We start from the raw sequence: 13,194 nt of genomic DNA on the forward strand, positions 1-13,194 counted from the left end.
AAAACGACAGATGCATCACAATTCCCCCACTTGCAACTTACAATGGGTGCGCTCAGATTAACAACTAATACAAGAAAGTCGGAGGAGTTGTATACGATGAGAATCAAGTTGTAAGAGTGCTCAGACTAGCAACCAGACAGTCGTAGATGTTGTGATAGCAGAACGTTGGCCAACTTCATCTTGATGGTTGGTAGTCTGAGCCTAGCATTACGAAATACCTACGCTAAACATTCTGAACACAGCACTGCTGTAGATGTATTATATACTGAATTCCACTGAAAATGCACACCCAATTTTCACCTGTTATTACCATCTCACGAGTGAGGTTGCTGTAATACACACAATAACCCTGACCCTTGGGAGGGGCGGGATGTAGCCCAGTGGTAAAGCGCATGCCTGATGCGCGGTCGGTTTGGGATTGATCCCCGCCAGTGAGCCCACTGGACTATTTCTTGTTCCAGCCAGTGCACCACAACTGATACAGTGAAACCTCTCAAAACAGGACCCTCTGTGAAACCGGAATTCCCTCAAAACCAGACGTTTTAACCAGTCCCTTTTCAAAAACCAGGACAGAACTTAACCTCTCTAAACCAGATCCCTCTTAAAACCAGACATTTGTCTTGGTCCCAAGGGTATCCGGTTTTGAGGGGTTTTACTGTATATCAAAGGTCATGGTATGTGCTATGCTGTCTGTGGGATGGTGCATATAAAATATCCCTTGCTACTAATGAAAAAATGTAGTGGGTTTCCTGTCTATGACTGTGTCAAAAATGACCATATGTTTGACATCCAATTAGCTGATGATTAATAAATTAATGTACTCTAGTCATGTTATTAAACAAAACAAACTGACCCTTAGGTACAATTTTTATGCTATATATTACCTACCAGAACATACGTCCAGTTATTTATATAAAATCAGTTAAAGGTATAATTTATCAGGGCTACCTCTGACACTCGCCAAATTTGCCAATTGCAAATTTTAAAAACAATCGGATAATTTTAATCTAATTTGGCAAACAAATTTAATGTAATAATAATTGATATTTTGTTTGAAAATAAATATGGGTTTCAGCAATTTTTGTTTTTTTAATGGATTATTTCGCAAAATTTTCTGCTCACCCAGACCTAACCCTGTTTATTACAAAAAAAAAAAAATCCTAATCTTTGACACCCAATAGCAGATGTGTATTTTGGTGCTGGAGTGTCATTAAAAATTCATTCATTAATTAATTTTTCTCAGATCCATTTTACCACTACCAATCTGACTTGTGCATTTTCAGTGAACTTTAGTATATTTTCGTGCTTTATATTATTTCATTTTTATGATGCTTTTTAAAATGTTTAATGTTTAATTCTACCATTTATCATTGTATACACTTCATAATCAACAGTAAAAGATAAAAATATTTCTTCTTAATGCTGTTAGTTGTTCTTAATGGGTTCAGTCTCTTCAAAAGTAAGAAGCTGTAGTGTTCGAGAAAAGTAGATAGCTGTATTTAGTGAACACACTGAAGTGTCGGAAAAGGAGGTAACAGTGTTGACGACAAGAGTAGAATACAATACAATACAATACAATACAATACAATACAACTATTGTATGAGTACCCTGGTTAAGGGGACAGATTCCCATTTAATAAAAGAAAGAGAAAGCAAACATATGAACTAGTTATAACTACCACAAGCTTCTTACTAATTTAATGAAAAGTCTGGTAGTTCTAAAAAGTTTGTTTTGTTTAACAACACCACTAGAGCAAACTGATTTATTAATTAAAAGCTATTGGATGTCAAATATTTGGTAATTCTGACTAGTAGTCATCAGAGGAAACCAACTTCATCTTTCCATTAGCAGGAAGGGATCTTTTATATGCACTTTTCCACAGACGGGAAAGTACAAACCACAGTCTTTGACTATGTGTGGTGCACTGGTTTGAACAAAAAAAAAAAACCAATCAGCTGAATGGATCCACTGAGGTGGTTCGATCTTGCTACACAAGCATCTCAGGTTACCAATCAACCGACTGAGCTAAATCTCTCTCCCCCCCCCCCCCCCCCCCACCACCACTGAAAACAGATATATTAAATATATTCTGTGAAAAAAGGCAGTGGAATTCCAATCTAACTAAATATTCAGGTTCAAGGGAGACAACTTACCTTTCTTGGCCATCTCTTTGTTCTTTTCTCTAGCTTCGAGAATTTTTCCACTAAAATCGAAATCCTCATTTGCTGGGTTTATAGAATCATCTTCTTCAACGTCAAAATCCATGAATGGGCCGAATTCGTCTTCACCAGCTTTCTGACCATTTTTCTCTGGAAAAGAAAGAAAGAAAGAGATGTTTTTATTTAACAACACACTCAACACATTTAATTTACGGTTATATGGCATCAGACATATGATTAAGGACCACAGATATTGAAAGAAGAAACCGGCTGTCGCCACTTCGTGGGCTACTCTATTCAATTAGCAGCAAGGGATCTTTTATATGCACCATCCCACAGACATGATAGTACATACCACGGCCTTTGCTACACCAGTCGTGGTGCATTTTTCTCTGGAAGAAACAACAAAAGAATAAAAAGTTTGTTTAAACTTTGTTTTGTTTAACGATACATTGATTTATTAATCATCAGCTATTGGATGTAAATCATTTGATAATTTTTACATACAGTCTTAGAGAGGAAACCCACTACATTCCCCCCCCCGTTAGTAGCGAGGGATCTTTTATATGCACCATCCCAAAGACAGGATAGCACATACCCCAGCTTTGGATATACCAGTGGTGGTACACTGGCTGGAATGAGAAATAGCCCAATGGGCCCTCCAATGGGGATCGATCCTAGACTGACTGCACATCAGGCGAGCGCTTTACCACTAGGCCACATCCCGGTCCCCTTTGATCATACTAATCCTTTCATCTTATTTTTTTCTTCTGAATAAAATTATTGGGAGGTAAAAGCCGGTTGTCTGCATATCTGAATGGGATTCCCTTTGTTTTTAAAACTTCAACACAGCAAATTCTACTTGCTGGATGGACAGAACACTGGATGAATGAAGTCAAGTTCACTGAACAATTTTCTCACCTTTCGTAACTTGACTTATTGACGTTGCTTTCTTCTCCTGTGACGTTTCATCAGCCAGTTCACTTTCAAAATCCAACAACCTGAAACAATATCAAAATATTTGAATTTACTGACACATGACAACAATGGTTTGTACATCCACAACATGTCTTCGTACATCCACCTATTAAACTAATATCTACAGTATTAAATATACTGTCAAAAGTGGGGTTTTTTTTTTTTTAACGACACCACTAGAGAACATTGATTTATTAATCAACGGCTATTGGATGTCAAACATTTGGTAATAAACTTGCTAAATTTTTTCATTAGTAGCAAGGGATCTTTTCTATGCACCATCCCACAGACAGAATAGTACATACCACAGCTTTTGATATACCAGCCGAGAAATAGCCCAATGGGCTATACTGTAATAAAACACAACCATAGAATTATTCGGGGATGATTCAAATCAGTGATATATATCTGCCTCCCTCCCCACCCTCTCTCTCTCTCTCTCTCTGTACCCCCCCCTCTCTCTCTCTCTCTCTGTACCTCTCCCTTTTCTCTTTCTCTCCCTCTATCTGTACCTATCCCTCTCCCTTCCTGCTGCTTTCTCTCTGCATCTGTCTATGTCTATCGCTATGTCTGTCTATCTGTCTCTATTTCTGTCCATGCCTGTCTGTGTCCGTCTCTCACATATGTATGTACATGTATACATAACACACACACACACACACACACGCACACATACTTACACAACTACTCATACCTAATTTACAACTGCATGATCAACACATTTCTGAAATCTACCAATAAATCTAAACTCCCACGTTTATACTTGTACCTTTACCCTCACACATGACCTTTTAATATTCACTATAACGCACTGTTAGTAACGTTAGTAAACTAATAATATCATGCCAACACCAACAGCAAAAAAAAAAAAAACAAAAACAAGAAGAAGCAAGCGAGACAGTGAAATTGGTTAACTAACAACAAACAAAAGATAACATCACAAGAGTGAAATATCAGTGTTGTGTTCAGAAGGCCGGGAACTGGCAGACATTTCCACTGGTTTTCGTCGTCTTCTATCACATCACATCTATCTAATGTTAGGCACAAAAAGCAGTCTGGTATTAAAGGAAGGAAGGAAATGTTTTATTTAATGACGCACTCAACACATTTTATTTACAGGTATATATGGTGTCCTACATATGGTTAAGGAGCACGCAGATATTAAGAGAGGAAACCCGCTGTCGCCACTTCATGGGCTACTCTTTTCGATTAGCAGCAAGGGATCTTTTATATGCACCATCACACATGATAGTACATACTATGGCCTTTGTTACACCAGATGTAAGCATTGGCTGGAAAGAGAAATAACCAAATGGGTCCACCAACAGGGATCAATCCTAGACCGACTGCGCATCAAGCAAACACTTTACTACTGGGCTACGCCTCCCCCCCGTAATAAAGTGACAGACTCTAGTTTTAAAACACATGGTATCTTTTTTATACATGTATTTAGAGCTGTCTTTAATTCGATTCGAACCACTGACTCTCAGTATGAAAAGTCAAGCGCTCTACCAACTGAGCTAATAGGGAAATTCCCACTAGCTACTGCCAGTAGGAGCACTTTATACCAACACTACTAGGGTCTCCACGAGTACTCGAGTACTTGGGCACGGGACAAGTCTAGCAAGGACTCAAGTACCCGTGTACAATGGCATGATTTGGTATCCATTTTCAGCGCTGGAATTAAGATGTATAATGCTATTTTCCTTTATTCCTTGGTCTCATTATCATCCAGTACTCAGGTTTTTAATCTTATTTTAGATTATTCTATATTTTGGATTCGTACAGGCCCTAAACACTATTACATACATAAGAAGTGTTTTTGGTCATCCTGGTGTTTCTAATACCACAAAATGCAATGTTCAAACTTTTAAAAACATACGTATCCCTGAGAAGTAATGGTTAATAAATGGAGACAAGCACTAGTCTTATTTTTAAAGGATATTTCCCCATCACATGACAGACTCTTGTTTCACTCTGTTATAACTTTATCCAAATGTGTTTGTAGATTAACCAAACTTTAGCGCCAAGGCCTAGTCTTCTAATCAAACACTTACAGTAAGTCAATTGTTGAACCTGTAGTTACTACCTGCTTTTACGACATTCCTAATGTAGGAAAGAAAAGCAATGTTTGTGTAATAGCTCCACAAAAAATGGTTTAATCAGAGTTGCTGTGGGGATCAGCTAAGAAATTTCATTATCTATCATTGGTTATAATTGGTTACACAACTGGTTAGAATTAAATTTGAACACAAGAAGGATTTGTGTTTTTCCTGTTTAATGAATGAATGAATGAATGGATGGATGGATAAATGAATGAATGATGAATGAATGGATGGATAAATGAATGAATGAATGAATGAATGACACCCCAGCACAAAAATACACATCGGCTATTGGGTGTCACAAAAGGTAAGTTTTCCATTCTAAGTTGTCCTCAGTTCATAATTTCCATGTTCGTAATAAACATTATAGTACTGACTATGTTAGTGTGAAAACTTTAGGTAGAAAATTAAATCTAATTTTTTTTAGTACTTCTAGGCATCTGTGAGTGGTGAAATAATCAGCTGTAGAGTTTAGGGAAAGAAATGCTAGAAATTTCACGTGACTCAACACTCTAATAGTAGTAACACAGTCTGAGAATTTAATGTCATGGCAACACCATGCAAATTGCATACATACGGCAGCATTAGAGATTTGAATTTAATAACCATTAGTCCCTGGTCATCTCTGTGTTTGTTGTAGATTCAAAACACATTTTATGCCAACAAAAAAGTATGCACCTCAGAAACTAAACTATAGTTCATCCCATCCTCCTACAAAAATGGTTGGGACAGAAAAAAGAGAGAAGAGAATCGGTCTGCCAAGAGACTTTGATCCTATGATCAAAGCACTAGATTCTCCGACTCTTTAATTCAGTTATAATTTGATTATCAAAATGTTTTGTGGAGTTTATCTACATTTAGTTTTTATAGTAATATTTAAATTTAGTTTTTAATAATTATAATTTATATGTTAGTAATAAGCTATAGTTTTTAATAATTATTTTATTAGTAATAAACTTTATTTCTTAATAATTCTATGTTAGTAATAAGCATTAAGCACAGTGTCTGTTGTTAGTAAGGAATCTTTCAGGACAGTTTTCATCCATTTTACCTATCCTTTGCATTTTTATCACAGTTCGACTCCGATACACTTTCATTCTCAGACTGTTTTTCCACATTTACTTCACTTTGTTTCTCAGCGGAACTAGTAACACTGTGTCGTTCAGCCGTTTCTTCTGTGTTTGGAACGTGATTCAAGGCATCCCCACTCGGATAATGGAAGCTGAGATCTTTGGAATCTTGAGACAAATTATCCTTCTCCACTATCGGTTCCAAACACGGAACAGTACTGCCACACGGAACAAGCAAAGGATAAGAAACATGGGACGAATTTATGAAGCCAGTTTTTCTTAAACCATGGGCCTGTTTGTTCAAAGCATAGGTTAATTTAACCCTGGGTTAGTCTAATATTTTACTGTTAATTATTTTTGCACAAAGACAAAATAAACTTTAGATTTGATTATGTGTAGATATCTTTCATTGTTCTAAATCAAGTTTCAACATTGTGTCTTCAGTTGTTATTTGTACCTGAGTCAGTCTTTGGTTCAGAAAACTTCTGTTAATCATTGGTTAAGCAAACGTAACGTTTGAACAAGCGGCCCAGGCGTTTAAGCATTATTAATATATGTAGTTACATGTGTGTAAGACATAAACAGGTTTTGTAAATTCGGTCCCCATGTGTTTAACATTAACAACACACCAGCATGTTTGTAAATTCGGTCCCCATGTGTTTAACATTAACAACACACCAGCATGTTTGTAAATTCGGTCCCCATGTGTTTACATTAACAACACACCAGCATGTTTGTAAATTCGGTCCCCATGTGTTTAACATTAACAACACACCAGCATGTTTGTAAATTCGGTCCCCATGTGTTTAACATTAACAACACACCAGCATGTTTGTAAATTCGGTCCCCATGTGTTTAACATTAACAACACACCAGCATGTTTGTAAATTCGGTCCCCATGTGTTTAACATTAACAACACACCAGCATGTTTGTAAATTCGGTCCCCACGTGTTTAACATTAACAACACACCAGCATGTTTGTAAATTTGGTCCCCACGTGTTTAACATTAACAACACACCAGCATGTTTTAAACTATGGTACATATATACGGTTATCGCGACTGGATTTTTTTTTTTTTATTTATTTAAAAAAAAAATTAATTGGCAAAAATACCATTTCTGATCAGAGTTTTATTTCTAAAATTATGACTTGGCACTCAAGGCTTTGACTCTGGGAATTTTAGTGGGTTTTTTTTTTTTAAAAATTGGGAATTTTCAGTTTCATTTAAAAACATTATAATAAGTCTTGTTAGAATCGAAAAGACTAATACTATACATATACTTGTATTTATTCAAATTAATATCTAGTCTTATGTATTGTTTTCAAAATATACCTTTATATAATAATATAATAATAAAAAATGAAAATTATTTACATTGATTGGGAATCTTTTACTTCAAAATTAGGTGTTAAAAATGACATACCGTATATCTTCGCCTATAAGTCGAATTTTTTTCACCCAAAAATTATTTTATAACTAGGGGGGTCGACTTATAAGAGGGTTAAAAAATTTCACCAAAAAATATTACTGTTTTGGGGATTATTTACAAGTTTTATTGTTGAAGTATGCCATGTATTTATATTCAAATATGTTAATTTGACACATTTATTTTTTATAACCTATTTTATTTTGGCATTAAAACGGTTTTGGTTATGCAAAAAGGCGTGCGATCTCACTCGCATGCCAAGAGAACAGTCCACTTAGTTAAAATAACAGTCATCACTAATAGCAAAAATGTAAACAATACTAACTACCTGTTGTCTGAGTTTATTTTGAAATCTGGTCACTGGCATTAATGGTTGTTCAAACAATGTTTTTTCGGTGATTAACTTCATGAATATTACTGAGCTTTCCCTTAAAATAGACTGATCTCTACAGTTCACTAGAGCAATAGGGACACAGGGACACACATCATTTGGTACAAAAACCAGTGTACTTTCCAGAGTTATCCTCCTTACATGTATTAATGTGGCGGCAAAACGTGATACTTTCAGTTTTATCGTAATGATCTGTTGTCAGTGTTTATAAATAAAGTTGTTGTCTGTGCACAAAACCATCTGTACAGTGCCATACAGTAACAGTCAAACAGCTTTCACTCTCTACTAAGGGAATATTTCGTTTTGATGCTATGTAATAATGATAGTTTGATTGGAATAGTCTGATTGTATTGCGATGTACAAAACGTGAAAACCGAAGTTTGTAAAATAATTTTCTTTTGTTCAAATATTGTATATTATTGTTCTCATGTGCTGAAAATAAGAAATATTTCAATATTTATAAGTTGTTTTTCATGGGTCGACTTATAAACGGGTCAATAAAAAAAATAAGTTTTCAGGGCTTGAAATTAGGGACTCGACTTATAGCCGAGATCGACTTACAGGCGAAGATATACGGTAGCTGTTTAAGGAATGATGGGGAATGGTTCCGATTATCAGAGTGTAGGAACATAGGTGATAAAACTCTGATAAGACACAAATATTTGTCATAATAAGCATTCAGAGCTGTACTCTGCCTCTACCTACTACCACCCATAAAAAAAATTAATTAATAAAAAATAAAAATAAAACAATTTCAGGTTATATTATAAGCAGGCTGTGAATTTAGCAGGATTCTGCGTTTCTGTGTATCTTAGATTTTGCGTCAGAAGCATATGATTACGAAACTGAATTTCAAAACATCTATATAGTAAATCATGTTTCTGGCAAACCTGTCCTTGGCGGATAAGCAGGCATAGGTTAACAGTTGTGCACTACACCAGCTTGCTATAATGTGCACATTAAGCCCTATGACCTGACCTGACCTGACCTGACCTGTTATGACGAAATCCTAAAATAAAATCAGTGCCTGATAAGTATTATGTAAACATTAACTGATTTTTTTGGACCGGCATACCTCTTCGTTTCTGGAATATCTCCAAGTAGATCGTCAACAGTTTTATTAGCACTGTATTTATCTGACACTCTCAACTCTTGACTGTCCTCGCTGTATAGCAAAATAAAAACACAACACTAACACAACAAGAGATATAAAATACACAACAGACACAATACAAATTAATATAAAACACAACACAGACAACACATAAACTATTATAAAAACACACAAGTCACAACACTAATACAACACAGAGATATAAAAACACAACAATACACAAACTATTATAAAAACACAACAGTAACAACACAAATACAACACAAAAAATATTTACATAAATGTAAAAAAAAAAACAAAAAAAAAAACACACCCACAAATGTTTATACAACACACCTTCGAGAATTGACAATTGGTGTAACCTGTTAATGATTTGCGCAAAACAAATTCAAGCCACCCATTTAACCATAAGTAGCAAGGGATCTTTTATATGTATCATTACACAGACAGGACAGCACATACCACGGTCATTGATATACCAGTCGTGATGCACTGGCTGGAACGAAAAATAGCTCAATGGGCCCACCAAAGCAGACTGATCCCAGATGGCCCATGCAACAGGCGATCACTTTACCACTGAGCTATGGCCCGCCTCGGAGAAAAGATATATGGATTAATAACACCCCAGATTTTTTATAATTGCAACACTTGGTCTACAGTGTCAAAAACAGAAATCCACTGTCACATCAACAACAACCCAGCACATCAGTCTTCTCCAGACAAGGCCAGTGATCACTTCTGCCCTACTCCACACTCACCTGGAAAGTTTGAGGAAAGTAGAAAATTTATCGCATGAAAAAACAAAAAAACTACTTTTTTTTAAAATTCCATGAGATTATTCGCCTTGTACAATTTCATGAGAGTGATCTTCAGCTCGCCTTGATTTTGATTATGATGGAGACTGTACATTGTTCAGAACAAATGTCTTACTTCATACAAAGTATAAAGAAGAAAGAAAGAAGTGTTTTATTTAACGACGCACTCAACACATTTTATTTACGGTTATATGGCGTCAGACATATGGTTAAGGACCACACAGATTTTGAGAGGAAACCCCCTGTCGCCACTACATGGGCTACTCTTCCGATTGGCAGCAAGGGATCTTTTATTTGCGCTTCCCACAGGCAGGATAGCACAAACCATGGCCTTTGTTGAACCAGTTATGGATCACTGGTCGGTGCAAGTGGTTTACACCTACCCATTGAGCCTTGCGGAGCACTCACTCAGGGTTTGGAGTCGGTATCGAACCCAGTTGGGATCCGAACCCAGTACCTCCCAGCCTGTAGACCGATGGCCTGCCACAACGCCACCGAGGCCGGTACAAAGTATAAGAAACACTCAAACAGGCTGCGGTCTTTATGACAGCAGCAAGGGATCTTTTACGTGCAGTTATCAATAAGCATGACAGTACATACCACACTGATGCACCGGTCATAAAACACATGTTGTTCTGTAAATAACCCGATGACTCCACAGATAGGGATTGATCTTGTGACCCATCACACCTCAGTTAAGCCATCTAACAACTGAGCAAAATTCTGCTCCCCTGCAAACAACATCTATATATATCTTGCAGTTGGAGTATCATCTATAAATAGCTCTTACTTGGCAGAGTCGAAATCATCAGTATCTTTCTGCGGAGTTTCTCTCGTAGCCGCGTCTTCCACTAATTTCTTACTGGGCTCTGCTAACTCCTGAAAGTATAACAATTACAATATAGCCACAAGACTGTAAAATGGATTAATACGACGACATGTTTTTTCACGAATATGCAGCTGGCGCATGTTTTTTCACGAATATGCAGCTGGAGCATGTTTTTTTCATGAATATGCAGCTGGCGCATGTTCGCAACAAGTAAATACAGGAGAGGCATAGGATTTCAAACTTCATGGGAAACACTTTTTCAATCATGGGAACCCACTGAAAACTGTTTTTGAAAAAAAATTATATATATATTCTTCAAAAAAAGTAGGGGAACCTGAAATATTAATGTTAATATCAACTATTAGACCAACATACGTTTTGACCACAGACATCCTAGTAAAGAACGTTCAGGTCTGATTATCTACACATCGAAACACATTCCATAGTTTGCACATGCATCACGCAGTTGCCCTATACACGTGCGTGGCGTGTCATTCTCAATTTTGACAATTTCCAGGAAGGTCCATTAATCACTGTGGAACATTATTTCTGTCAATCGTTTTCATTCTGTTGATCATATTGTTTTGTTTGTAGTCATTTTTATTGTTTGAATTTGCAACTTACTGATAAAAAAACGTCAACTTTCAAATTTCACTTTTGACCCCAATCGTCCTTCAAGATCTTTCGTGGTCATAAAACCTACTGCAATACTGAATTACCGGTTGGTAATGTTTGCCCAATTAATTCACTATTATCATATAAACATTCCCCACAACTAATATACCTTACAATTTTGGCAATTGTAAATTCTTATTAGAGTTCACCTACTTTTTTTGAAGAGTACATGTGTATATATTATTTTCGTCGAATAGTCGTAGACTCGTACTCATATAATAATGACTGGAAACAAAATTTCGGTTCCATAATTTTACAGACACGGTACAAGAAATGATAGTTTTCGTGAAATCTGAAGGACTGAAATATTGCGAACAATCATTGATAGCTGCAATGAAAATAATAAGGATATATAAATTTATCGACTTAAAATTGGACATGAATGACGCAAAATTCATACACTATATGAACTGTCAGACAACTTAGTATGACATCAGAAACAGGAAGGAAGGAAAATGGTTTATTTAACGACGCACTTAACACATTTTATTTACAGTTATATGGCGTCAGACAAATTGTTAAGGACCACACAGATATTGAGAGAGGAAACCCGCTGTCGCCACTTCCTGAGCTACTCTTTTCGATTAGCAGCAAGGGATCTTTTATATGCACCATCCCAGACAGGATAACACATACCACGGCCTTTAATATACTAGTTGTGGCGCACTGGCTGGAGCGAGAAATGACATTAGAAACAGAGTAAACACGGCTCAAAGTTTGACGTCATTTACTTTGATGTTGCAAAAGTGACATCACTGATGCTGTGTTTTCACAAGATCAAAAAGATAGAGTGCTAATATTTGAGATTTAGTTTTACGAAGTTAGTACCTGTTATTTGCAAATAAATAATACATAATTTTTATGTATGTTTTTTACCAAGTTGTAGGTTTTCCCATGTGATAGCTCAATTATATGTTTGATGTTTAACAAATAATTACTTCAAACTTAGTTACACAGTGCAAGGCTTGTTGTAACTGACATGGGGCAGACGGCAAATATCACTCATAGCGCGCAGTATGCTTTCCAATAATCAGTTACAAAAGCTGCTTTTGCTTTTCACCTTACTGTTGACAGGACTGGATGGATGGATGGATGGATGGTTTGTTTGTTTGGCTTAGCAACACCACTAGAGCACATTGATTTATTAGTCATGGGCTACTGGATATCAAACATTTGGTAATTTTGACATATAGTCTTAGAGATGAAACCTGCTACATATTTTTCATTAGTAGTAATGGATCTTTTGTATGCACGATCCCACAGACAGAATAGCACATACCACAGCCTTTAATATACCAGTCGTGGTGCACTGGCTGGTACAAGAAAGGATGGATAGATGCATGGATGGGTCTATGGATTGAGTTTATTTTGTTTAATGAAATCACTAGAGCACATTGATTTATTAATCATCGGTTATTGGATGTCGAACATTTGGTAATTCGGACAGTGTTAGGAACACACTACAATTTTTCTTTGGTGGCAAGGGATGTTTTATATACACCATCCCTGAGACAGGATAGCACATACCATGGCCTTTGATATACATCATGGTACACTGGCTGGAATGAGAAATAGCTCAATGGGACCACCGATGGCAATCGATCCAAAACTGACCGTGCATCAAGCAA

General features: G+C 36.4%; 1 protein-coding gene across 1 annotated transcript in view; it reads right to left on the minus strand.

Annotated features, from left to right (window-relative positions):
• LOC121387447 (islet cell autoantigen 1-like) overlaps positions 1–13,194 on the minus strand; it is a 64,788-nt gene that overhangs the window by 37,381 nt on the left and 14,213 nt on the right. Inside the window, exons 8-10 of the mRNA XM_041518563.1 lie at positions 10,853–10,941; positions 3,082–3,161; positions 2,155–2,310 (exon numbers count right to left, since the gene is read on the minus strand). Coding sequence (XP_041374497.1) covers positions 2,155–2,310; positions 3,082–3,161; positions 10,853–10,941 — 325 coding nt within the window. The remainder of the gene's footprint in view (positions 1–2,154; positions 2,311–3,081; positions 3,162–10,852; positions 10,942–13,194) is intronic.

The sequence above is a fragment of the Gigantopelta aegis genome, chromosome 13 (genome assembly GCF_016097555.1).
Source record: "Gigantopelta aegis isolate Gae_Host chromosome 13, Gae_host_genome, whole genome shotgun sequence".
In the NCBI taxonomy this organism is placed as follows: domain Eukaryota; kingdom Metazoa; phylum Mollusca; class Gastropoda; order Neomphalida; family Peltospiridae; genus Gigantopelta; species Gigantopelta aegis.